This window comes from Kwoniella newhampshirensis, chromosome 2, assembly GCF_039105145.1.
Source record: "Kwoniella newhampshirensis strain CBS 13917 chromosome 2, whole genome shotgun sequence".
Lineage (NCBI taxonomy): Eukaryota > Fungi > Basidiomycota > Tremellomycetes > Tremellales > Cryptococcaceae > Kwoniella > Kwoniella newhampshirensis.
The window spans coordinates 1,556,238-1,582,045 of NC_089956.1; the positions used below are offsets into that span (position 1 = coordinate 1,556,238).

General features: G+C 48.1%; 5 protein-coding genes across 5 annotated transcripts; 3 read left to right on the top strand and 2 right to left on the bottom strand.

Moving 5' to 3' along the window:
* Positions 1–10,381: 10,381 nt before the first annotated feature.
* IAR55_001267 (uncharacterized protein) lies at positions 10,382–12,893 on the top strand (the record flags this gene model as incomplete). The annotated part of the gene is made up of 4 exons (XM_066944394.1): positions 10,382–10,432; positions 10,577–10,763; positions 10,838–10,962; positions 11,082–12,893. 4 exons carry the CDS (start codon positions 10,382–10,384, stop codon positions 12,891–12,893), a joined length of 2,175 nt encoding a protein of 724 aa, XP_066805595.1.
* A 291-nt stretch (positions 12,894–13,184) lies between these two features.
* IAR55_001268 (uncharacterized protein) lies at positions 13,185–15,849 on the bottom strand (the record flags this gene model as incomplete). The annotated part of the gene is made up of 17 exons (XM_066944395.1): positions 13,185–13,473; positions 13,537–13,631; positions 13,685–13,767; positions 13,832–13,928; positions 13,984–14,070; positions 14,121–14,137; positions 14,190–14,280; positions 14,335–14,514; positions 14,567–14,685; positions 14,745–14,889; positions 14,944–15,003; positions 15,056–15,098; positions 15,152–15,197; positions 15,247–15,351; positions 15,447–15,495; positions 15,559–15,631; positions 15,719–15,849. The coding sequence occupies 17 exons, from the start codon at positions 15,847–15,849 to the stop codon at positions 13,185–13,187; spliced, it is 1,710 nt and encodes a 569-aa protein (XP_066805596.1).
* A 1,891-nt stretch (positions 15,850–17,740) lies between these two features.
* On the top strand, positions 17,741–18,547 carry IAR55_001269 (uncharacterized protein; the record flags this gene model as incomplete). The annotated part of the gene is made up of 3 exons (XM_066944396.1): positions 17,741–17,992; positions 18,212–18,363; positions 18,436–18,547. The coding sequence occupies 3 exons, from the start codon at positions 17,741–17,743 to the stop codon at positions 18,545–18,547; spliced, it is 516 nt and encodes a 171-aa protein (XP_066805597.1).
* A 347-nt stretch (positions 18,548–18,894) lies between these two features.
* On the bottom strand, positions 18,895–21,333 carry IAR55_001270 (uncharacterized protein; the record flags this gene model as incomplete). Its single annotated transcript, XM_066944397.1, has 13 exons — positions 18,895–19,054; positions 19,119–19,335; positions 19,401–19,734; positions 19,794–19,853; positions 19,906–20,043; positions 20,096–20,265; positions 20,321–20,416; positions 20,470–20,584; positions 20,643–20,691; positions 20,741–20,855; positions 20,924–21,027; positions 21,110–21,154; positions 21,224–21,333. The coding sequence occupies 13 exons, from the start codon at positions 21,331–21,333 to the stop codon at positions 18,895–18,897; spliced, it is 1,713 nt and encodes a 570-aa protein (XP_066805598.1).
* A 590-nt stretch (positions 21,334–21,923) lies between these two features.
* IAR55_001271 (uncharacterized protein) lies at positions 21,924–25,790 on the top strand (the record flags this gene model as incomplete). The annotated part of the gene is made up of 11 exons (XM_066944398.1): positions 21,924–23,102; positions 23,162–23,293; positions 23,357–23,534; positions 23,589–23,923; positions 23,982–24,263; positions 24,318–24,628; positions 24,691–24,794; positions 24,860–24,993; positions 25,064–25,239; positions 25,320–25,579; positions 25,642–25,790. The coding sequence occupies 11 exons, from the start codon at positions 21,924–21,926 to the stop codon at positions 25,788–25,790; spliced, it is 3,240 nt and encodes a 1,079-aa protein (XP_066805599.1).
* Positions 25,791–25,808: the final 18 nt, after the last annotated feature.

The following is a 25,808-nucleotide window of genomic DNA, read 5'->3' on the forward strand; positions in this document are numbered from 1 at the left end:
GTGGTGGACGACGATGAAAAGTGCGATGAGTGTCGGTGAGTTCATTGAAGTTTGGCGAAGTTTTCCCCATATATGACGACAAGGATGAATGTTTTGCTGACTTGTGCACACTTTGCTTAGAACGGCGAAACTTTCGTGCTGGAAGCAGATTGTCGGGAAGAAGAAAGCCTGCCTCTCTTGCGTTTCCAAGAGTTGCTCGTGGACTAAACCAACTAGCCTTCCTCCCCACGCGAAGTCCGTCGTTACTCAGGCTTGTGGGATGTTGGCGGGTGCAAAGACGATGGCGGCGGACCAAGGTGTCAAGGACACTATGCATACGGTCCATGAGTTGTTGATGAGTTTGTTGTAGTATTTGACATCATAGTGAAGTATTTCTAGTTTTTCTTATGAGTATGAGATCCCCCCGTGTTATTTGGGACATGTGTTTGGCTTGTGCGTCCGTCGCGTGTTTTGGTCAATCTTTTGGAAATCATTTGGCAAGTCCAGAGGACTTTGTCGAAGTCCGCCGGGATCGTGCTTGAGGGCCCGGTTTGTTTGGGTTGAGCGCATGGAATTCGGCAATCTTGGCACCTGCGTTTTCGAGATTCTCAGCTGGTTCCCATGAAGCATGTTCGTCTGTTCCCTCATATCCTAGCCACTCTACGAGGTATTGAAGTTTTCCATCGCGTGATTTTGTTCGGGAATCGATAACATTGGCGACTTCATATGAAGCCTCGCCATCTTCGTCAATCATCACAGGACCTGGTGGTTCTTCGGCTTGCCCTGGGTAAATGGGTGGGTGGTACTCGTTTAACAGCGATACATGGAAGACGTTGTGTATACGCGCGGTCTGCGGTAGATCCAACCGGTACGCATGTGATCCTATCTTCTCCGTGATCCTGTAAGGTCCAGCATACTTGATGTCTAGCTTCTTCATTGGTCTCGTTGTCTTGATATTTTGTAGAGATAGCAGGACTTTGTCACCTATCTCGTATTTCGGGGTCGGGTTTCGCCTTGCGTCATAGGCTTTGGCATATCTTTCATTTGCGGCAACGATGTTTGCTGAACATTGGGCATGTAATGCTAACATTGACTCTGTTTTCCGACGTGCTTCAAGATTTTCTCCGTCGGTCGGGTCCTTGATTTCGTCGATCCATTGTGGATGATATCCAAAGTTCGCGAAAAATGGGCTATGTCCTGTTGCAGAATGTTGTACATTGTTGTACACAAAACTAGCTTGGCCCAACAATGTTGACCAGTCATCTTGGTTGTACGCCGTGGTGATCCGTAGATACTGTTCTAGCACTTGATTGACTCGCTCTGTCTGTCCGTCCGTTTGAGGGTGATATGCAGTCGATAACTTGAGCTTGATCCCCAACTTGTCAGTCAAACTTCTCCAAAACTTCGATACAAACTTTGAACCCCTGTCAGATACTATGGCTTTGGGCAGACCATGTTGAGAAACAACATGATCTATGAAAAGTTCTGCTAGACCCGCCGAACTTAATTTGGTAGTCGTCGGTATGAATATTGCCCATTTGGTAAGTCGGTCGACTATCACTAAGATGGAGTTGTATCCTCGCGATTTTGGGAGTTCCTCGATAAAATCCATACTAAGTTGGCGCCAGGGGAGTTCGGCCACCTCTAGCGATCGTAAGTGTCCGTGGGGTTTTCGATGGGAAGTTTTGGTTCGTTGGCATATGGCGCATCCAGTTATGTAAACTTCGACATCCTTCTTGAGTCCATTCCAGATATAATCACGCCCAATCAGTTCTGCGGTTTTATTAATACCTTGATGCCCTGCCAGGGCCGAATCGTGACGGGCTTTCAAGATCTTCAACCTAATATCTTTGTAATTTGGTACATAGATCCGGTGGTCGAACATTATGAAACCACGTTTGGACCATTTTGCGTCATGTATACGAAGATTTCGCGATGTCCGCCTGAGTTCGTCCACTTCTTGCGGGTCTTTTGGGGGATCGAGACAAGTTGGGTGTTCGCATGACAAGCATGTTAGAGATAGTATGGCTTCTCGTACGGATTTGATTTCCTTGTCTTCTTCGAGTCCGATTCGCAAAACTTCTCCAGTTATGAACCAGTCTTCCTCAACGATAGGGACCTTAGGGGCGAGTGCTCGAATGTGATGATCGTCGGTGTTTTCCCGTGATATCCCATCTTCGTGAAACTTTGGCAAGGCTTGGACAAAGTTCTGTTGATCATGCATACTTGCCCCTTTTCCTTCGTGGTAGTCCGTTCTTCGTGACAATGCGTCGGGCATCGTAGCTTGTTTTCCGGGCCGGTAAACGATATTGAACCTGAACCCGGCTAGAAGTTCGACCCATCTAGCTTGTCGAGGGCTAAGTTGTCGAGGTTTCATCCAGTAGGTCAAATTGAGGTGATCGGTGATGACGGTTGTGTGAACTTGGATCAACATGTGTCGACATCGCTCGAAGGCTTGAACTATGGCCAAAAATTCCTTTTCGTTCGTTGGATAATTGAGTTGGGCCCCCGAAAATCGACCTGATTCGATGGCAATTGGATGTTCTAGGTGATCCTCGGCGCCGATCTGAGAGATTACGAATCCCCAGCCGAAGTAAGACGCATCGGTTTGCAGTATGGTCTCCAAATTTGGGTCGTAATGGGCCAGAATTGGGGCATTGATCAGTCGTCTTTTAAGTTCGCGGAAACTCTCCTTCTGAGTTGTTCCCCACTCGAAAGGGACGTTTTTTGTGGTAAGTCCTGTGATTGGCGCTGCAATTTTGGCGAAGTTCGGTACAAATCGCCTATAGTAGCTGACTAGTCCGATGAATGATCTAGACTCGCGTAGGTTCGTTGGTCTTGGAAATTCTTCCACAGCCTTGACCTTTTCCGGGTTTGTCTCTATACCTTTCCTAGAAATGATGAATCCAAGGAATAACAACGACTCTCGCTCGAATTCACATTTGCTTGCTTTCAGATACAAGGAAGATGTCCGGACGACTTCGAAGACTTTGATTGTCAATCTTCGAAGTTCGTCTAAGTTGTCGGCGTATATCAAGATATCATCGATGTAAATGGTAACTCCTCGTCCGAGTAAACCTTTGAAGGCTTCGTTGAGGAAATGTTGGAAGACCGAAGGCGCATTTCGTAGACCATCGCGTACGACAAGCGATTCGTACATTCCGTATTGGGTACGGAACGCAGTGAGATGTTCGCTTCCTTCCGCTATTCTTAGCAGTTGATAGGCTCCGACTAGATCAAGTTTGGTAAAGTATCTGGCTTTTCCTAATTCGTTGGTGATCTGCGCTATCAAAGGCAAAGGATAGGCGTCAACCACTGTGTTCTCGTTGAGTTTCCGATAATCTACCACCATGCGATAACGTCCGTCCTTCTTTGGTACGAAGAACATTGGCGAACCATAGGCAGAGTTACTAGGTCTTATGCGTCCTGCCTTTGTTTCTCGGTCAAGTGTCTCCAACAACACTTGGCGTTGGTCTTCCGTAAGCTGATATAGGGGAGCGGGTGATAACTTCGCGGAAGACATGAGTTGGATATTCATATCATACTCTCGGTGAGGTGGCAGAGTCTCAGTTCCTGCTTGTTGTCGAAAGATGTTTAGAAATTCATGGTATTCTGCAGGTACTTGCTGTAATAACTCCCTGGTTTCAAGATCAAAAGCGTTTTGGTCAAACTGCTCGACAAACTGCGGCTGCAAGTTGTCAAGTTCGTTGGATGGGTCAAGGTCTTCGGGGGTAAATCCATCGGATACCCCTCGCAGGTCTAAGGAGGGCTGGGTTTGGCGATCTTTGCCGTTGTCCGCCAATTGTTGATCGATTTGTGGTATCCATTTACTTGGTTTACCAAGTTCAAGATTGTTTGGATAAGTCAAGGGCTTCGATGTAATACTTCGAATGATGTTGGTGGTCTCGTAGATTGGGTGTTCGATAGCGACAAAACCTTTAGCGAGGTCGATAACTGCCTCGTACATTGTCATCCAATTGGACCCAATGACTACTTCGGCACCTGCGAGTTCGGTTTCATATAAGGTGGTTGGAATACCGGGTAACTGGTCTAAGAGTTTCAAAGGTAAGGTAACATGATGGGTACTTGGTCCAGCAGAGCTGAGTTTTCCATCAAAAAGTCGGAGATCAATGTTTTTATCATTTCTTTGGCGGAGTTCTGGAATCTTTGTCGATAGTTTCTTATCGATATATGAATCTGTGGCGCCTGTGTCCCACAGGATTGTAAATGGGTGTTTTTCTATAACATGAGTCGAAATAGGTTTGTGATTTATAAGCGAAACTTGGATACTCTTTGTTTTTGTGTTGTTTGTAGGTTGTTTTCTTTTGGTATATTCGAATTGTTCTGGTATGTTGATAAGAGCAGAGAGAAATGAGGTTGAGGCTCGGCGATCCTCTCCTAAGTCGTCGGGCCTTGGACGTTTCCCTGCGAAGTTGTTCCGTCGGGCTCGATTTTGACCGTTGCTCGTCTTTGATTTGGGCATTCTTTTGCGACATGATTGGCTTCGCCACAGTACAAGCAAAGTTTGTTATCATATCTGCGTTGTTTCTCTTCTTGGGTCAAGGATGCACGTTGTTGAGGGTTGAATGAGCGTCGTTGGGGATCCTCTTCCGTACTTGGGCCAAGTCCGCCTGATTTTGGTGAGTTCATGGTTTTATCGGAGACATTTGCAACACTGGTTGTGGTTCTCGACTTAGTCACCTTAGTCTTTTCGGATTCTTCCCTTAGTTCGTTCTTCTTCTCTTGTTCTCTTTCGTATAGTCTGTTATCCAATGGGACAATAAACTTGATAAGATCGGCTAGTGTCTCTGGAGAATGTCCCATTCGTGCTACCTCATCCTTCAGTCCCGGTTTGAGACCATCTATGGCCTTATCAATGATCGGATCCTGGTCGACCCAACCAAGTATAGCGATGTATTGTTGGAATTCGGCAAAGTATGTCGATGCGGCGCCTACTTGTCGTAAATTTTTGAGTTTTCGCCTTGCGGTGCCTTTCTCGTCTGGATCCCCATAGTTTGTACGTAGGTAAACTATGAATTGGGCGAAGTCCGTCAAAAATACAGATTTATAGTTGCTGTTGAGGTGTGGGCTGATGGCGAGTAGGGGGGTTCCGCGAAGATAGGAGATCATGTAGCTGATCTTGGCAACATCATCGACAAACCTAGACGGTTGTAGGCGAAATACAAGGTCGCATTCGGTAAGGAAGGCAGTAAGACCATCCCTTTTGCCGTTGAAGGTTTCGGGATCCTTGACTTTTGGCTCTTTTGGGCTGTAGACGTTCGGGCTAGCCGATGGCATGCGATGTTCACGAGATGTAATGGATTGGGTCAAAAGATTCATCATGTTGAACATTTGCTGTTGAAAAGTAGCCGGGTCGATGAGTTGAGGAACTTGTGCAAGATGGGGAGGAGTGTCTCTTTCCATGGGTGGGGTCGAAGTATTTTCATCTGAAGGTGGCAGAATATCCTCGGTGATTTCCTGATCTGTGCCACCTTCGCCAATGTTGGGAGTGATACGAGGGGGCATTTCGATGTCATGAGAAGTTTCCAAGGCTGGAGCCTGGGACCGAGTTCGAGGCATGTTTGAAGACATCGATGCTAAATCTAGGAAAGCTGAACGAGGCAGTGGTCGATTCTAGATACTGTCACGGGACTACACCGACCAACGGGGATGTCCGTCGTTTCAGCTTACAAGGCAACCAATGAAAAGTCTACTATCGTTGAGGTGCTCCCGACTTGGACCAAGATACGCGATGTTGGTGAGACTTGGGCTAAATCGTGTTTCTAACTTGAGGGTTCTCTGTCGAGAACAGCCAAGTAAATGTTGGTCGATGTATCGAGGTTCTTCAAGATGATAATATTCAAAGGTACTACGGTAGGACAAAAATCTAGAATCGACGGGGAACTCCTTTCTCCTTTTGCTACGTTCATGTATATATCCTTTTCTTCGCACAAGTTCGCCAAACCTTGCATGTGTAGCGATCTTTTCGCCGGATGTAGAAAGAAACCTCGAGTGGCTGAGCAATTTGTATATTTACCGTATGTGGTGAATAGGATTGATAAGCTTGTCGACGTTTCGGTTCTTTCCCCGATGAATGCCGTTTCGTTCAATTGTTTGTCAAACTCCTGGGAACTTTGTCGGAAGTTGGCCTTACTGGTATGCAATCGTGACAAAACTGTCATGACGGCCATTCTGCCATGACCACGAATAAGCCATTATTACGTAAACCCTCTTGATATCTTTGACTTCTTCGATATCTTCGAGCACGACTTGATATACTCGCCGAAGACCGAGCTAAAAGGCGCTGCAGGTGAACGATAGAAACAGGAGGAAGTTGATCGATGTTCTACGCATCCTAGCAGATGGGTTAGTGGAGATATATATACATAGTCTTAGTTCTCGTTGTTCTAGTCTTTCCCTAGCGATTTCTCGATTGAAAGTCATACCTAGTACCTTGCTCATCGTTCAACGATATCACTGTGGTACCTCAGTCTATCTAGAACTGTTACAAGCCCTTCTAGATATCCGTGTCAAGTTCCTCGCTATACTCGCTATCCTCGCTATACTCGCTATCCTCGCTATACTCGCTATCCTCGTTATCCTCGTTATTCTCGTTATCATTGTTTCCCCATATCGTTTTGTCCCGTTGTGTGATAGGGCTCATTGACTGAGGCCACATTGACCATCGTGACAAAGAACCTGGTTTTGTTATAGTCGGACAAGGTGTAGGCGAATACCATTGTGAGAGGGTAGAGCGAGGCGCAGACGATTACCATCGTGGGAGAGTTGGATGAGGCTTGGACGATTACAATCGTGGGAGAGTCGGGCGAGGCTTGGACGAATACGATTGTGGGAGAGTTGGGCGAGGCTTGGACGAATACGATTGTGGGAGAGTTGGGCGAGGCTTGGACAAATATGATCGTGGGAGAGTCGGGCAAGGCTTGGACAAATACAATCGTGAGAAGGTAGAGTGAAGCTCTACAACGCAGGATGCTTCAACCGAGACTTAGTCAATCGAAGGATAGATAGTTAGGGAGGTTCTTCTTCTCTTAACACTCTTAGTTGTAGTTAGTTTAGCCTTAAGCTATCCGTAGATTAGTATATGAATTGTTCCCCCTACCAAGTCAACCGGAGTACCCAGTCACCTCATACGAATTTCTCTACAAAAGCTCCGCCTAGTATTGGGTCTAACGAGAACCCTGCGACTCCCCTCTTCCGCTAAATCTTGGTAGTACCACGCGGAATCACCTTGGCGGAAGTGATATTATACCTATGCAGAGGAGTACTACAACGGGAATGAAACCAAGACAAACCTCCTAAATAGACAAAGGCTTACCTGATTCACATGGAGATCATCAGGATAATTATTTCCAAACCGGATCACATGAGAGAATCACACAGAGGTGCGTATCAGAGAACTGGTATACCAAAGAGATATCCCCAGCAATTTTAGACTATAGACACCATTGGAGTACAAGCACCCTGCCAGTCAGATCTTTGCTGCCAATACTGACAGCAGCAAAATTTAGATAAGCTCAACAGAATTGTCACAGGTCCCTGGTCCACACATCTCAGTATGCCCATTGACATGATACTCAAAAACTCTGTCTCCTTCAGTCATATCCACATTGCATTTCCCAGATTGGTACTCAACATTATGGAGCCTTGGGATGGTCTGTTTGAATTGTATAGTTTGTTGAGTGGGTCTGCTTCCCTTCCTATGCTGTCCAAGTGACAACTGTCCATCCTGACTAAGAGCAACACCAACATTGAGATCAGGAGCTAAGATATGACGCCCTGGATGGATTTTGACCCGGATTTGCCTGCTAGGATGCAACTCCTCTGAAAAATTGCATGTATGGTGTACATTGTGGTTCCTTGGAAACATAGCACAGTTGTTATTGGAACAGTAATTATCCGTGCACTTCTCTGAGCAAGATGTGAGCTTGAACCAATTGTTCTCTGTGTCCTGAATAATTCCCGTGAAACCGCTCTTCCTGTCATATCTTATTATCTGCAAGCTGTGGTCTGCAATGGTGTTGCTGACTTGGAGATTGGTCAGTTCCTCAATGTGTAATTCTTGTCCAGAGTGATAGGCAACACAGTTGTTGCCAGCAAGAGGGGCGCCTAGGAAAACCTGCTTTCTGGGATGAATCTGTACCTGGAAAGACATACTGGATCCTGAATCATCTCTGTCACCAGACGATGGATCTGTAGTAGTCCAGAAGGAGACCACTTCATGGTATCCAGTTGTGTCAAATCTTGGGTTTGAGTCAGCAATGGTGTCTCCTGCATTGGTTGTGCTAGCAGGGACAGCATTTGATGTGTTTGTCAAAACATGTGGTGTCACTTTGGTGGAAGATGACAAACTCTGATTGATAGTATTATTGATAGGCATAATCCTGATGTTGGTTAGCAAGACTGTTGTTGTCAGATGAGATGACTGAGTGTTGATATGAGCTTTGAGGGAAGAATGTATTTAAGAATAGATGTATATTCTGGTGTACCTGGAGAGGATCACCTCTACTTCAATGCCCTACTTTTAGCCTGGGCTAGCGGGGACACGATTGGTCATAACAACAGTGTGCTTCAAAGGTAGAGCAGGAGTGATCTGTATTTCCGCTTGAATAAAGGACATCCAAACAATTTTCCCCTGGATGAGAAGACATTTTAATGATGTCCCCTTGAATGAAAGGAGATCAAAGCGCAGACAGTGTGCTGTGCAGGTGTCACCGGGCTACACCGACCAACGGGGATATCTGTTGTTCAGCTTACAAGGCAAACAATGAAAAGCCTACTATCGTTGATGTGCTCTCAACTTGGGACAAGATACGCAATGTTGGTGAGACTTGGGCTAAATTGTGTTCTAACTTGAGGGTTCACTGTTGAGAACAGCCAAGTACGTGTTGGTCAATGTGTCAAGGTTATTCAAGATAATAATATAAAGGTACTACGATAGGACAAAAATCTAGAATCGACAGGGAACTCCTTTTTTCCTTCTACTACATTCATGTATATATCCCTTTCTTCGCACAAGTTCGCCAAACCTTGCATGTGTAGCGACATTTTTGCCGGATGTAGAAAGAAACCTCGAGTGGCTGAACAATTTGTGTATTTACCATATGTGGTGAATAGGGTTGATAAGTTTGCCGACGTTTTGGTTCTTTCTCCGATGTATGTCGTTTTGTTCAACTGTTTGTCAAACTCCTGGGAGCTTTGTTGGGAGTTGGCCTTACTGGTATACGATTGTGACAGCAGGGCCAAATATTCTTACACTTTTGCTCACTAATACATCATGAAAGCGGTTGTCCTCATCATCTTCAAGGGTCACTCATGTTGACTATATGAACTAATGTGTCATGGGGCTACACCAATCAATGAGGATATCCATTGTTCAGCACACAAGACAAAACAAGAAAAGCCTACAATCACTGATGTGCTCTGTGTTTCGTACACAATGGGCAAAGTCGATGAGACTTGGGCTAAGTCATGTTCATACTTGAGGGTTAACTAATGAGAACAGCCAAATACACGCTGTTCAATGTATCAAGGCTATCCAAAATGATATTTCCAAAGGTACCACAATAGGACAAAAAATCAGGAAAAAAATTCAGAATTGACAGGGATTTATTTTCTTCTTCTACTACATTCACGTATATATCCCTTTCTTTGTCCAAGTTTGCCAAACCTTGCAGGTTCAGTGACATATTTGCCGGATGAGGAAAGAATTTTTGGGTGGCTGAACAATTGGTGTATTGGCTATATGTGGTAAAAGGGAGTTGGCAAGTTCAACAATGTTTCAGCTGTTCTTCCAATGAATGCCATTGTGTGTGATCTTCTGACAAACTTCTGGGAACTTTGTCAGATGTTTGCCTTACTGGTATACAATTGTGACACCAGCCTAGTGAAGGCAATATGCATATATGTGCATGAGTGGCAAGTTCATGTTGCCCTGTCAGATAGATGCTACTGTATGCATAATGGAGCTTATTGGTGACTGTGGTGACTTGTCGATATCTATAGCTCATGTTCTGCTCCCTCTTTTGTGTGGTCAACAAAGGTACACAGCTCAAAGGATTTTCATGATTGTTTTCCCTTCACGGGTCCTGTTGGTTGGTTTGGTGATAATGACCTCACCCATAGTTGCAATGACAGCATTTGTTTGCCATGACTCTTGCTGCGGCCATTTGTACTATGAATTCTCAAACCTCAAAGAACACCTTGCAATTTGTCCTCTACATCCGTCAAAGAACACTTTATTGTCTGTTCCACACATCTGTCACCTGGCATCAACATTTGTTGCTGGCCGTCAAGGTGGGACAGAATTCTCTAAAATGTTACCAGGTCTAACATGTAGCAGTAAGCAGGAAAGAAGGTCTCTTATGAAGGTCTCCAACTACCAATGGCACAAAGAGATCTTGGACAACGTGCTCAACAATTCAGAGAAAAATGGGTAAGATGAAACAGATTCACAACTTAAGACTCCACACTGCTCAACAATGCTCCTTACATCTTCCATTTCTTGGTGACATCAATATACCAATTTCACTGTGCTTTGCTTTGTTCTTGCCACTGATATACCTTGAGTTCTGTGCAGCTTGTACCATCAGGGGGATGGCTGGCAGAACTTACCATAACTCTATCAGGCACTACAGGTGTGTGGGATTTGTTGATCCTCTCTGCATTCTTCATAGCAAGCTGGATTATCATCAGGACAAGTCCCATGGAAATAGGAGGTATTTTGGGGTTGCTTTTTGATCTCACCATACCCCTTCAGTATTCTAGTGAGTGAACTGGACTGGGACCTTTCCTGTCAGAGACAGTTGGTCAATCACTGGTATGCTCACATGTGTCTTAGATGATGAAGGTCTCTCAGAAGAGCATAGATACCACTTGGATGGATACTGGCCTGTCCAGCTCATTGCTTTTGCTGTTGAGGGCCTCTCCTTCTTCTTCCTCCATCCAGACCTGTTCACTTTAATTGTATGTGTGAAAACAACCTTCTGCACCTTGTTCTGGTTAAGTCATGACCAGGATGGAGACAGTGTGAGTACCACTTGCTGCTGGAGCAGGACATCACACTTACTAATAAATGGATCCAGGTCCCTGGTTCAAGAAATGGAAGACCAAACAGGACAACAAGAATGGATCTGCCTGGATCATACTCTGAGGCAACTTACAGTGTTGCTTCCTCCTCTTCATGTGAACCAGATTTGGGTTCAGAGTCTGAAGCTTCCTCCCCCGGCTCAGCACAAAACCAGACTCCATCACATAGAGGACAAAGATCCCAATCTACAAACCCCTCATATTTGACTCAACCATCTTCAAGATCCTCCAAGATATCCAGCAAGACACCTCCACCCGACATGCCTGCTTGCAAACATGATCCAAAGGCTTATGAGCACTTGAAGAAGTCAGGATATTCCGATCCTGCTATTGCTGGTATGATAAATGCCATGAACCAAGTAGGTGAGGACAAGGCTAAAAAGACAATGAGGACATGGACAAAGGAAAAGAAACCTGAGGAGATTGCAAGAAGGAACAAGCAGTATGAAGATAGGGCCAGGAAGGCAGGCTTGTCTGCAGGCAGACCCACAACAACAAACACATCTTCTTCTTCACAACCCCCACCAGATACTGCCTCTACATCTGGGACTAAAGCACCCCCCTCAAACATGCCACAGAGTACACATTTCCCTCAAGCATACGAGTATCTAAGCAAGAAGGGTTATTCACCTCCAGCAATAGCGGGCATGATCAATTCCATGAATGGTACAGATAGGAACCAAGCGATGTCTGCATTCAAGACATGGTGTGATGAGAAGAAACCAGAAGAAGTCACAAGGAGAAACAAGCAATATGCAGAAAGGGCAAAAAAAGCCGGCTGGTCAGATAGTGGAGGCAGCAGTGGCGCTGGAAGTGGCAGCACTGGTGTTAGTAGAGGAGGGTTGACATCCCTGAAAATGACAAAGGCCAAGGTTGATCCTAATATTCACAGAGAGCTGAAGAAGACGGGCTATTCTGATTATGCTATTATTGGTATGATCACTGAATTGAACAAGATGGATGAGAAAGTGGCAAAAGAGAGCCTGAAGAGATGGACAGGGGAGAAAAAGCCAGAGGAAATACACAGGCGCAACCAGGTTTATGGAGGACAAGTAGAAGAGCAAGCCAAGTTGAATCTGGCAATACCAGAGAGTGATATCAAGAGAATTGCCGCAAGAATCAAAGAGATCAAGGCATTTGCTAATGACAGAAGAACACAAGAGGAAGTCATTGGCTTACTGAAGAACCCCCCCAACAAAGGCACCCTGATCAATGTTGTGAATGTGTGTCTCAAGGAGGGTATCCCAATCAAGTTGCCGCCTGATATAGCGGCTGGAGAGAGGTTGTGGCTGCATCCAGATAGGAAAGAATATGTCCATGACATTGAGATACCACAATGGAGGGTGGCACTCCTGATGAAATCAGTTGGAAGGTTTTTGATGGATCAAGATGAATTTGCTTATATAGTGGAGAAAGATGGAGAAAGGACTATTGATGAGAGGAAATATGCCAAGTTCCAGACGGAAAATGCCAAATGGGAAAAGTACTTGAAGTCACCTCTCTCAAGATGGGATATGGACAACAGGGTCATTCCATTGGCCAAGAGTCTTCAATTTGATCTAGGTGATGGTTTACACGGAGGAGGGAAGCTACATCTGAATGTCAATCACTTGAGAGCACAGAAGCAGACAATCAAAGACAGGCTGGGTGTGTCTGGGGACATGGTGGATCACATGTATAAAACACTGGGGGACATGGTTTCAAGGGACAAAGCACAGGAGACTTTGGCAAGGTGGCTAGAAGGCAAATGGAAACCAGGAGAGCGGGACCATTTCGAGAAGACCTTCCCTTACTGGAAGGTTGTTTAGATTAGAGAGTGTTTATCGCATTGTGAGCGGAAAATCATTATCAATGAAAGGCTAGAAACAAATTCGAATGGAGCATCAGGCGGTCCAGCACGACTGTGGACAGATCACACTCTTGTGCAGCGACAACCTAACATCCTAACTCGAAGGCGGAAGCCGAGATAGGCATCTGGTAAGAACTGCGCGACATTCTGGTCAAGGTCGATTTGATCTGGTCATGACTGAGCTGCGGACGCATTTGGGACATAAAGATACAGTTTCCGATCATCGTCTTCTTCGTTGCACATAAATGCCCTAGGTTTTGTACCCTACGAGGCTTTCCAATACCTTCATCATACCTAACACCTTCTCCTCCCGCCACGCTGGGCCTACGATCTGCACCCCCACAGGAAGGCCGTGCATCTTCTCCGCGTCGTACGCCGCTCGATCTGGACCACCAGAGTAGACTTTGTTCTCAAGGAACCACGACCCCTTTGTATCGTCCAGATAATTAACCGGAGTAGCGTCCCTTTCTCGGTCCACACGAGTGACGGGAATGACGCCAACCGTAGAGTCGACTATGTTGTACAGGATTGTGGCAATACTACATCCAATAGATAGCGTATCAGCACAGCTCGACTGGACATAGGTACGTGGATCCACTCACGACATGGGAGACAAGAAGTTCGTCTTGCCATGCTCAACCGCAGGTACTGCTTGCACCGGACAGAGCAGCATATCGAACTGTTCTTCCTCCCATGCCTGCATCAAACCAGTGAGCACATGAAGACACTGCATGAGTTGGTTCGACGCACTGCTTTCCTGAAAGCGTCGGCGTATACATCTCGTCTATGCGTGAACTGCCAGTACTCTTGCACACTCTTGGGACGGGAAGTGGCTAAAAGCGGCAAAGCTGGCTCAGTGACTCGTGATGACTCGGAGCAAGTCGTTTGGTCACACACCAAACACCGAGGCGAACATGTAGTCCTTAAGTAGGTTGTCGAAAGCCCAACGTGCGAGCCGATTCAACCAGCGAGGAAGCTTGGATCCCAAAGTGACCTGATCGAGAGTCAGCGTGATGAGATGAGTTCGAACTTAGGGCATTAATCGTTACCAAACGCATCGAAGGCTCCATCGGGTCTTTGCCGATGTTGCTCAGTAGAGTCTGGTATCCATCGGCAGACGTCAATCCGGCGAAAATCTGTTAGGGCTTCAGCCGAATTAATTTGCAGAGCGGCACGGCGGTTTCACCTTCAAAGCTTCTGATACTGCAGCGCCACGAGTCAGCTCAAAGGCAAGACTCAATTGTTGGAGACATACCATCTGGTGGCTCGAATTTGACTACCTCGTGCCCCGCCCTCCTGAAGGCTGCAACACTTTCCTCGACTGCTCGGACACATGCCGGGCTCGCCTGAAAGCTCGCGACCTTCAGTCTGCACTCACAAGCATTCTTACAAACACACACCTTGATACAGTTGTCGTTGGTGTAGTACCCAATCCTCAACTTTTTTGGTAACTCGACGTCCTGCCACGGCAGAGGGAGAAGTTGTTCTCCCATGAAACTGGTTGTTAGTGCAAGTTTGATCATGTTCCGAGTACCGAAGATGAGATCATCGACATTTCGAGCCATAGGACCAACCATGCCCTGATATAATTCATGAGACTCTCACGGCAAGTAAGACGATGCCAGCGCTCACCTTGATACCCTCAAAACCTGGAACCCCTGATCTCCCGCCTTTCGTCGGCCATCTCCCTTTTACGGGTTTTAAACCGCACACTCCACTGTATGATGCGGGTATTCTAAGGGATCCTCCAACTGGACTCCGATCAGACAATGCAGTTACAAGGTAGTGAGCGGACAAAAGGGATACTCACTGTCGGATCCCCATCCAAAGGGACTCCCATTCAACGCAATCAGAGCAGCTTCTCCACCTGAGCTGCCTCCGCAAGTTCGAGCCGGAGAGTATGGGTTGGTAGAAGGGCCAAAAATGGGATTGCGGCATTCGAACGCCAATAAGGTCTGCTTGGAGTATTAGCCGGTATGAAAGACAAGACGCAGTGGGCATTTGCTCACCTGCGGGACATTGGTTTTGCAGAATGCGATCCCCCCTCCCTGTCTGAAAAGTCGGACCAGCTATAGGCTCTCATCGTCAGTCGTGGACGCAGGCATACACCATCCGCCTCACCCCTCCCTCATCCTTCGGGTCTTCAGTCGGTTTGAAGCAGTGCCTAAAAGTCCGTCAGCCGGGAATTCGGACTAAAGTTGCATGAGCCGTTCTTACGGTGAGCACCCCAAGGACGTGTCTACGCCGACAATGTTGTACGTATCTAGAAGCTTCGTTAGTGGTGAAGATCGAAGAAATCAGGGGACACATACCCTTGAAGCTTGACGGAAGGCCCCAAAAGACTCCTTCTGCTATGCCAGTGGCAGCGTATTCCTTGTCTAAGCTCCTTGCCTGTTCCAAGGCCTCACAGAACAGAACTGCAAGAACACGGGCGATTGAAGTCATCGAAATCAGTGGGGCGACGAAGATATCGCGAGGCCACCTTTGAGGATGGCCCGGGGCTCAGACTCACTCTCTGTCAGACAATTCGTCTTCCTGTGTGCAGAGCAGGCTGATCGGATCTGAGTTAAGGAAAGCGCAGTGTCAGGCAATTCGCGCTACGCGAAAGCAAAAGGCAAACTTGCAAAGGCAATCATTACCCTTTCGGCAATCCATCCTTCCTTCCGATCCTTCAAGTTGGCAACGATATCTTCTGGACTGAGAGACCATTAGCACATAAGTTGCACACAGCCCAAAATATGAAAAAGACCTGAATGATCACACGTTGGATGTCAATCCACCTACCTCGTATGAGTGTAGACCAGATCATCCGGATGATCCTCTAGCACACCCAGCTGTGCCTCCATCTGACTGACCAGATTCTCCCTTTCTTCCCTTTTTCTCTGTCCAATCTGCTTTGTGATACTCGAGCCCATGTCGATACTGCCCCCAGGTGGCGGATGGAAAAGAATCCGTGAAGATGCAGGTAGGTAGCGTAGATGTGACCAATCGTGAGGAAGATGTAGGCTGAGATTGGGTTATTTCGTTCCCGTCTTGCCGATGAGTTGAACCACGTGGTTATCTTTCGCTTACTAGGGAAGCAGTTTCAGTCACAAAAGATACGATGTAGGAGTAACAACCCCATGTCGAGGATTCGCACATTGCCAATACCGCAGGACCTATATCCGCCAGCCAGGTGCTTGCACGCATTGCACTCAGAGGTTCGTGCAATGAGCAGTGACAACATATCCAACCACGTCCATTTCTCGATCAGACCAAAAAGGCAGATTTTCGGCAGCCTTGAATGCGAGCGTGTTTTATAGCCTCCAGTCGTGAAATGCGCCATGCATCCTCCGTGAGTCCGCTAACCAGTGGGGATACGACGTCTTCCATTCTAAATTTGCCTTCGCAGGATGGACATTGATGCACTCTGACGAGAGCTTCACCTGTTGTACCGGGGCTTTCGGGCTCACCGTCTGCCCATCATGCCGTGCTGTTCGGACTCCCTTCCCACTCGTTCTGCAGGGGTTGCAACGGCATGCAGCCTTTTGATCGGTCCATCTGGCTCAGGGTCACGGAGAAGGCGTGGATTGAGGGTGGATGTAGACGTTGAAAGCGGGTCTTGTGTGCAAAGAATACGTTTCTGTCCGTTCGATTACAGCACCATATCCAGAGAAGTATAAAAACCGACGTAGACCTCTTCGAGCAGGAAGATCTTTCACTCTCTGTCCAATTCCCCACCGTTCCTTTCACCTGCTGGATCAGTAAAAACTCTGCTATTTCCAACATGTCGGTCCTCAACATACTGAAGATAATACTCGTTCTCTTCCTCATGGCATCGGCTGTGGTAAAGACATCCGCCAGTCCTACCACCACTCACTAATTGACCGAATCATACGTTCACGACGTCCTCCCCAGTGTCAAAGTCGGTCATTGGCAAGAGTCCTTCAAGAATGTCCGACCTGATGTCGATTGGACAGTGGTCAATCCGAGACCTGTCAAGAGTTTCACATTCGCAGGAGTACACGACGTAAGTGAAGCTTCTTGCGACGCCGCTCCTGGCGGGCTTGGAACTCTCAGTTGCATTGACAGACGCTGAACCGTCATTGGCTCCCGTCTAGAGAGCGGGCTTTGCGGCAGCCACTGCCCCACTCAACGCCTGTTTCACTGAGCGTCTCTCCCTGAAAATCCAGCACATCTGGATTTCCGGTCCACATTGCAGTCGTCGAGCTTCGAGCTCAAGGTATCGAAGCAAAGGATGATTCCGTTCTTGACAACTAGTAAGTGACCCCTTCCCTCATACATACGTACAGTAATCTCGGATGCCATGGGTCCTTTGATAAGATAACCATCCTCGAGCTGACACAAGTATGCCTGCGTGCTTTGCCATCTGTAGCTACGCTTGGGTCTGAAAGTTTGAGAAGCACTTACAGCACCCCAAGATCGAGAGGATCCGAGTGTACCTCAACTCTGTACCATATAATTGAGTTTATGTCCCCTCAGATGTATACCTCGCTCCCGGACCTATTCTTCGCTCGGGAGGGTGATCGTTATCTCCTGATCATATCCCGAGGCCGTGGCAGACCTAAGGGGTGAGAAGAGGGCAACATCGACATGCGTCCAGATGTGATGAGGATTGGTCAAGGACGAGAGGAGAACGGCCAGGGAGTGAACTGCAGACGGGAAGATGGTCGTAGAACGGCTGAGGGGAGACCCTAAATCTCATGAGCGAGATTCTCGTAAGGGATGACAACATGAGAAAGTATTACCAAAGCATGCAAACCACTACGAGTACTGTAGACCTATAGATACATACCGAGTACTCGTATGGAAGTACCAAGAGATGTTCTTCCTGCTGCATCTGTCATCTCAACTTCACCTCTCAGTCTTGCACGAAGTGGATCCGACCACGATAACATCTTGATCATGACTCTGACCGAAGCATACGCTCGTCAAGTCTTCGATTCGGCAGAGGTAGGGGACTGGCCTACGTTTATGGACAGTGTGAGAGAGGACGTGAGCTGGACAGTCGTCAATCCCGGCCCGATCAAGAGCTTTCCCGTCGCAGGCGTGTATGATGTGAGTCGGATGTGTGCGATCAACCATCCACTTCATCGAAACCTCGAGGAACCTGTCTCTGGGACTGTCCCTCCATCTTGACGTCACCCGGACTGTTGGTGTTCTCTACATTATCGTGGCCATGTCACACGCATTGTACAATGTCGCATGAAATGACCGACCCCCGCCAGCTACTACTTGACAGCAGATGTTGATGATACACGTGTTCTCAGAGGGCAGGTTTCGTTCGCCGCATATACTCCCATCAACAACTGCTTCGAAAAACCTCTCTCCCTCAAGGTTCAAAACCTCATGATTGCTGGCGATACCGCCATCGTCGAGCTCCGTGCTCAAGGCGTTGGGGTCAAAAACGGCGCGTATTTCGATAATTTGTGAGCCCTTGCTTTCCCCCCGAGTTAACCTATCTGTATTCGCATGGAAGCTGATCGTGTGTCTAAATCCAGCTACTGCTGGATCTTGGAGTTCGAGTCGGACGTCTCAGAACCCAAAGTTAAGGTTGCACGAGCATATTTAGACTCTGCGCAAGTCAAGGCTGTAATGGAAGGCAATCTTTAAGCAAGCAGGAATCAATGGACGCTTCCTTGTTCTACGCCATGTTGAATAGTCTGTTGGTTTCTACGATTTGTATTCGTTTCGTATTCTGGTTGAATGCGTTGACGGTCGCTGAGGTTGGAATGTTATCGGCGCCATAGCATAGCTCTTTCTGGTCTGATTCACAGTCATGCCTTCTGCTTGATCAACTGATCACAAATAGGATCACTCAGTACGAGAAACGCGTTCATGTCTTCTCCCATTAATCTATATGCAACAATGATATACAATCAGCGACCTCAATGTCCTCGAACGAGGGCACTTCGCCCCACCCCTTCTGCGAAACAGAATGGAATCCACCAATTCTCAGCCTAGAACTTAAACTTGGCGGACTCGCTTTTAACAAGGTTCACGATCACCGTGTTGTCCAGCGGCGTGTATTGGTTTGTGACCAACTTGATAGCTTCCTGCGCAACTACACCCCCCAGGAAGGCAGCAGTTGTAGGTATGGTTGAAAAACCGCCCCTTACCCTAATGGTCATTCTCTATTAGCACGTGGCCTTCGTGCTCCTTGTGCATTTGAGCCAGGACTCACACCTCCCCGATACTCTCGACCAGTATGTCCGAAAACTCGTCTTGCTTTCCGACTACGCCTTTCACGATATCTTCCACCTCTCGACTGTCTTTAGCCATGTCCTCGCTTGGTGTCGTACCTGGCCATCGAGAATGAGTAGCATAGAATCGTTCCGACGCAAGCAGAGCCAGGTACATTCCAAAGCATGTAGCCGAATCGACCTCCTCATCAAAGTTGGCTGTTTCCCAATGATGAGTGTGGGCCAATAGCAGAGGCTTGATACTAGTGGATGTGATTGCTCACCGATCTCGTCCTGTAATGCGCCCTTGCCTTCCCGACTCTCTCGCAAAGGTGTCCCTTTGATGACCCCGACTCCACCGACGTTCCTCACGAAGCTCTCCACCTCTTCTTGCGGGATCGCATCTTCAGGCAGTCCGACATTGTTCAAAACTGCAACAAGGAGGGCTTGAAACCTAGATAAATCCTGTTGATACTGCGTCTTGTATAAATTCTGAAGGGCAATATAGGACGTCGTGGACGAGTGCATATCCGGTAAGGAGGGCGCAGTGGGAGGAAGATGTGGCGGAGAAGAGACATATCGACCAAGAGCATGAAGAAGGATATGTAGGTTTTTAGACTGACGATCCAAAAATTGTCAATCAACGTGGTATTGTCGTCGAGAAGGGCAAGACTCACGTTAACTGAAACATTGTTTACGGTGTCGTCTTCCAGCAGCTGCTTCAACTCCCATGGCACCTGGATTGGCACGCCATCAGCGATGCTCGACGTATTATATATCCATACGCACCTCTGACTTGCTCCACACCCGGTATGACTGAGCCAAAGCTTCATCATAATTCTCTTCGTCCCCTTTCTGCTTCTCTGATTTAAGGAGCTCCTTGAACTCAGTCTTCTCTTCTGAAGTCTGAGGTATTAGGCCCCCATGCTATCCTAATATCAGCCTGTAAATTTGCCATCGCGAATGTTTCGAAGCTCACCGATTCCTTCCATAAACTAGCAGCCCGGACCAGCAGAATCACCCATGGGATATGAGAGTGCTCCATACTATCCATACTAGAGTAATCCAGGGAGCGAGCATGTTGCTCAAGAGACGGGAATGGTGCGTCGAGCCGTAGTGTGTGTGTAGTATCGGGGTGGGTGTCCACCACTAGTTCGAATTGATGTCAGTGCTAGCAAATTCCAGTATGGCAGAGGACATATACCGCTATGTTCCCGAAGCTGAATCTCTACACGACCGACGAAACCGGAGTTGCGAATGACGATAAGAGGTATATCTGGCCCACCAACGGTAGACGAAGCTAAGATCTTTATCAGCTGCAATCCATAAGCTCCAAAGAGGCGTTAAGCTGACCATCCCAGAGTAGATCAGCCAGCTGCAGAACCGTCGAAGGCTCGAGATTAGAGGCGACGATCAAGGTGAAAGAGAGGAAGAATTCTGGATCGGACAAGAGGAGGGAAGCAGGGTCCTACATCGAACAATAGTATTAGCTCAAGCAGCACCAAATAGGGACAGATAGGTCTTACGTCTAAACGAGCGGCTCCTTCGACAGAAGGGTTCAACTCCTTGAGATATCTAGCATTGTGTCAGCTACGCTCGGGCGCCATGTTCAGATATCGCTCACTTGACGCTCTCCTTTGCAATACTGGATCCGACCGAATCAGGGTGAAGAAAGAAGTTAGTAGCAACGTCTTGAGCTGAGGTGAGCTGAGGTGAAAGGATGGTGAAATGTGAGATTCCTAGCGTTTGTTCTGCGTCAGCTCCAGTGTTTTACGGGTGTGCGATAGAGACAGTGTCTTTCACTGACCAGGAAGAACGAGGTTCTTGAGCGCTTGACAGCCAGTTGCATCGCAACCAATCAGTAGCACTCGAGCCTGTTCAAGAGAGCGTTGACCAGCGGATGCCCAAAGTCTGCAAGCGAAGCTTTTCAGTCTAGAACTCGACCAAGAAGAGGGATGATCGGAGGGGTTGGGCAGACAAGACGCTCCCTCACCTTAGCTGACGGTCATATCTCCTAGTCTTCGCATCAGGCCGATACCTGAAGAGGGTCGTCAGCTCCACGGCGTTTGTATCACTCGGGTTGACAAGTGGTCGAGCGAGTACTCACGAAGGGATATCACTAGTCCCAGTGGTTGCTTGCACTACATCGATTGAATCGTCCATTTTCGTGATCTTCGTCGGTCTTCTCTCGACAGTGGAGGGCGAGGAGACCGGCATGGAAGGGTGAAGAGTAGACCCGTTCCGGGATTGTGCGCGGAAAATTGCTTGCACTGCGGTTTATATGGGGAGAGATGGGCTACCGAGCAGTTATGATGGTACAGATTGAGGATATGAGGTCGTGGCGTGAGGGAGGGAAGAGAGAGGCAAGATGGGGTGATGGGGTGATGGTTGATGATGAACGATGAGTCAACGGAATGACTTGATTTCTGACCCTCCACATTCGCGACTTTTGAAATTGTCGTGATCAACATTTGTTTGGACTTCCTCTTCGTCTCCTTTCCATATCTCACCACCTTTTTGAGCCTCCAAACCTGTCGGACGCGAACGGAAACGTAGCTGAGATGGTATTAGAGGGCATAAGGGCATCTCCGCAAACACCTTCTTAGCTCCCAGAACGCTTCAGCTAGTCTCCCTTCGTCCTCGTCTCGACCTCCCGAATTCCGCGTCGGATCAGGACATGGTACATTCCCGTGCGTCGGTTCAGATACTCTTTGTCATGATCTCTATGGCTCAGTGTGACATGATGGATAGCTGACCAAGTACTGCGTACACCTTCAGATTCATGATAATCTCAACGCAGCTATATGATGTCTCCTTCCGATCCTTTCGACGACGAGGAAGATGATTTCTTCGCCAATCCCGAGACACTCAACATCCTCGAGGCAGTCGAACAACGAGCCATACATCAAGCTTCACAAACTTCTGGCGCACCGTCCAGACCACGCTCATCACAACCGTATCACCATACACTTGCCAAGCCTCGAAACTCACCGAAGCTTCTCGGTCGCGGGGGAAATCCAATCAGAGAGCCTCGACCATTGAACACGGAACCGAGGGCGGGAGGATCAGGATTTGGCTGGGAACATGGTGGGAAGAGATCGATAGATGGGAATCTGGAGAGACATGTTGAGGCTATCAAGAAGAAGGAGATGTATTGGGCCTCCAATGCGGGTCGAAGGGTGGAAGAGGAGGATGAGTCTCCGCCTATCGATGTCGTGATGGATGCTTCGGGTCGATTCGAGCTTGGAGGTGTTGGAGATGAGGGTATAGTGATCACCGACAATAGGAAAGCCCAGCAGGAAGCTCTAGGTGAAAGTCTAGCTGCAGTTGCGTCGCAATCGGTGATGCCGGCGGCAAAACGAAAACCCTCGGACGATGCTGTTGCAGCCAGGAGAAGAGCGATAGCCGAATCTGGTGTTGCAGCGAATGGGAACGGGAACGGAAACCTCCCACCTAGACCTGCCCTCTCGCGGTCGAACTCTGCTTCTTCGGGCTTAGGCACCCCTAATGCCCTTGCGGGCACATCAAGACAGTTGGCTCCTCCCTTGATGGTCAATGCCTTACAGCCGGCTACTACAGCTCAAAAATTCAACTCCAACCGTGCTTTATCAAGGTCTGTCTCCGCTGGAGTCCAAGTGTTCAATCATCGGACGACCACCGCGGCTGGACCCTCTAAACTTCCTACTATCCCTTCTCAGTCAGAGGGCTTCTCTGATGGCCCCCCACCTGCTTCACAGGGGTCCGCAGCAAGACAAGCTGCCATTGAGCTAGAAAGGGAGAGACAAAGGCGGCAGGAACTGGAAGCCGAATTGACAAGACTACGCCTACAAGCCGAACGAAGTCAACAAGGGGTGCAGGTCGTGCGTGATGTCGGTACAGCAGGGGCTGGTGACGGAGGAGGAGGAGAGGAGAAGATCAAAGAACTGCAAGCTCAGGTCTGGGCGGCTAAGGGTGAAGCGGAAACCATGCGACGGGCTCAGCGAGAGGTGAGTGACATTGTCGCGAGACCATCGACCGTTACTTATCATCTGTATGTGTATAACAGGAACATAATCGACACCTGGCTGAGGTCGAGCGACTCCGAACAGCTTTAGCGGACAAAGATGTGCAGATTAAGGAGAAAGAGATCCAGCAGCGAAGAGCCGTGGAGAGCATCAAGCATCAGGCAGTCTTCTCTGTGAGCCTTTCCGATGCATCCGTCCTGCAGACGTGACGACGCTGATCCTAGACTGGTGTCAAGAATCACGCAGTGCAGAATTCAGCCGTGAAAGCTCGTCCCCAGTCTCTGAGGATGCCCAGCGCTTCACAATCCCAATTTCGAGCTTTGCCGACTCCCATTCGAAATGGGTCTCCAAGCCGCCATGGGAGTTTCTACGATTTAGATACAGCTCCGCTAGTTCGAACTGTCAAAGGAAAAGGCAAGCTATCTTTTCTCTAATTCTGAAGGCGGTACTGATGGCCTGCCTCACTAGGCAAAGCACCTCCACCACCTCCTCCGGCCTTTGGAAAATTCAACAATGCTTTTACCGCAACACCTTTGCCAGGGATGCGACTCAAACGTCAGAAGACTGAGGATGTCAGTCCACGAGCTTCGCCTGTGAAAGGTCAATCTCATCCCCCCTCTTCTCCGGTGCGAGGCTCGCCAGCCCGCGGTCGAAATGGTGCTAGTTCTCCAGCACCAATGGATGATGAAGACGAAGAGGGCATCGATTGGGGTCAAGGGCAAGTGGCATTAATGGGCGTCGGAAACGACCTGGAGCAGAGGGATGCAGAAGAGGACCGGCTACCGACAGATCATAAAGCTGAAGTGAGTCGTAGGCGATCCGGAGACGCATTGTTATTTATTCTGACTAACTTGTCCGCAGCTGCTCTATCACCTCTTGAACCATGTGCCCTTGTCGTCCTTGCAGGTGATGTTGGGGTCAACGACTGAGCCTACAATATACCGTATTATGAACTATACTCCGCCACCTCATGTCGCAAACCGACAAGTCTATACTGAAAAATGTTCTGACTTGCTCAGAGCATGTGGCGATGCTCAGCTGGCCTTTGATCAGCTGGTGGATGTCATCGGTAGTTCCTTGACAGCCATGCTCGAAGTCGTGGCGCAATCGATATTGAACGCCGAGCTTGCGACATTGTACGATGTGAGTCTGCTTTTGACAATGAGGCTGTAATGCTAACATATCAATGGACATCAGGTCGCAGCCATCTGTAATGTCATTTCTATGCTGGCCTCGGCTGCCTTTCTTTTTCCTGATTTAGTATCAGTGGCCGCCACATATGGAATATCGAAAACATGTCGACATATCGTCAAATCCATTTTCGTCGACTCCGCTTTCCTCTCCCGGTTGCATACCGAGTTTGGAGCAGTACCTGGCTCGGAGACCGACGCCGGTTCGCTTGCTGAAGATGCGAAGATCGCCGCACAAGGGTGGCATCTCGAATTGGCGGATAACCTGGCGATGCTTTGTGAGACCATGTGTTGGTTCGGCGATGAGGCGGAAGTTTGGTTGGTTGCCGAAGTGCTGAAGGAGTTAGAGCGCAGCTGACGTGACTCGGTCATCCCTACAGGCACGAAGTTGAGCTCGTTGATGTCATCACTGGCTTGATAGACACGTCCCTTGACAAAGCTATCGTCAAACGCGGCGTAGAACTGTTTTATTCCGCTTCATGTTGTGAGCTTTGGCGATGCTCATCGGTCTCGAATATCGTTTCACTGACGCTGAGGTATTGTGAACAGTGTCAAGCAATTTCCGCTCTCTCATAGCGACATCAGAAGAGTACAAACAGCAGTATCCAGCAGAGCAGTCACCGTTGATCGAAAGAATTTGTCGGTATTTGTTTACACCTCATCCGACTTGTACGGAAACAGAGGTGAATCGAGTCTATTACACCCAATCTAGCGTCAAGAGAAACGACTGATATACCTTCCAATGCGGTCTAGTCACTCAAACTCAGCATACTGATAGTGCGAGGACTATGTATGATGTCTATCGCCGATCCGGATGCCGCCATCCTTATTGGCCAGAAATCGATACTAGTCCCAGCTCTGATCTTGGTGTTACAGAGGGAGAGTACGAAGATCTGGGGGATTCACGCAATCTCCCATTCCTCGGGAGAGTGAGTCGTGCGACTATCAGATCCTTGCGGATGAGTCCTCGGTACTCGTCAAGAATCTCGGCTAATCGCTCTGATCACAGCGCATTGAGCCTCCTTCAACCAGCTCTTTCCCTACTTCATCACTTGGTCTTCCCCTCGCCCATGTCTTTCTCGCCTGGCAGAGCTTCCCAAGAGCAGGATCTTCCAATTGGCATACGTCTGCCTGATCGGCTTCATTCCGCAAGTGCGAGCAAGGAATTTAATGGCTTGCAACACATCTTCGTCTCTGCGATGGGCTGTATGGCATATGGATTAGTGGGGGAGGAAATGATCGATGAAAGTGATCAAAGGAGCATACAAGGTGAGCTTGAACCCGAGAACAACCCTGAATATGAGCGGTAGCTGAAACGTTAGTGTTCACAGTGTTGAGTGGTGATTTGTTGGAGAACGTAGTGGAAGGTCCTGAGGGTGATAATATCTATGAGATGTACGTTGCTGTGGACGAAGAGGAAGAAGGTGGAGTAGGGGTGGATATGGACGCTTATGCCGAGATGGAGGTCGAAGAATATTAAATTGCGTCACGAAAGAGG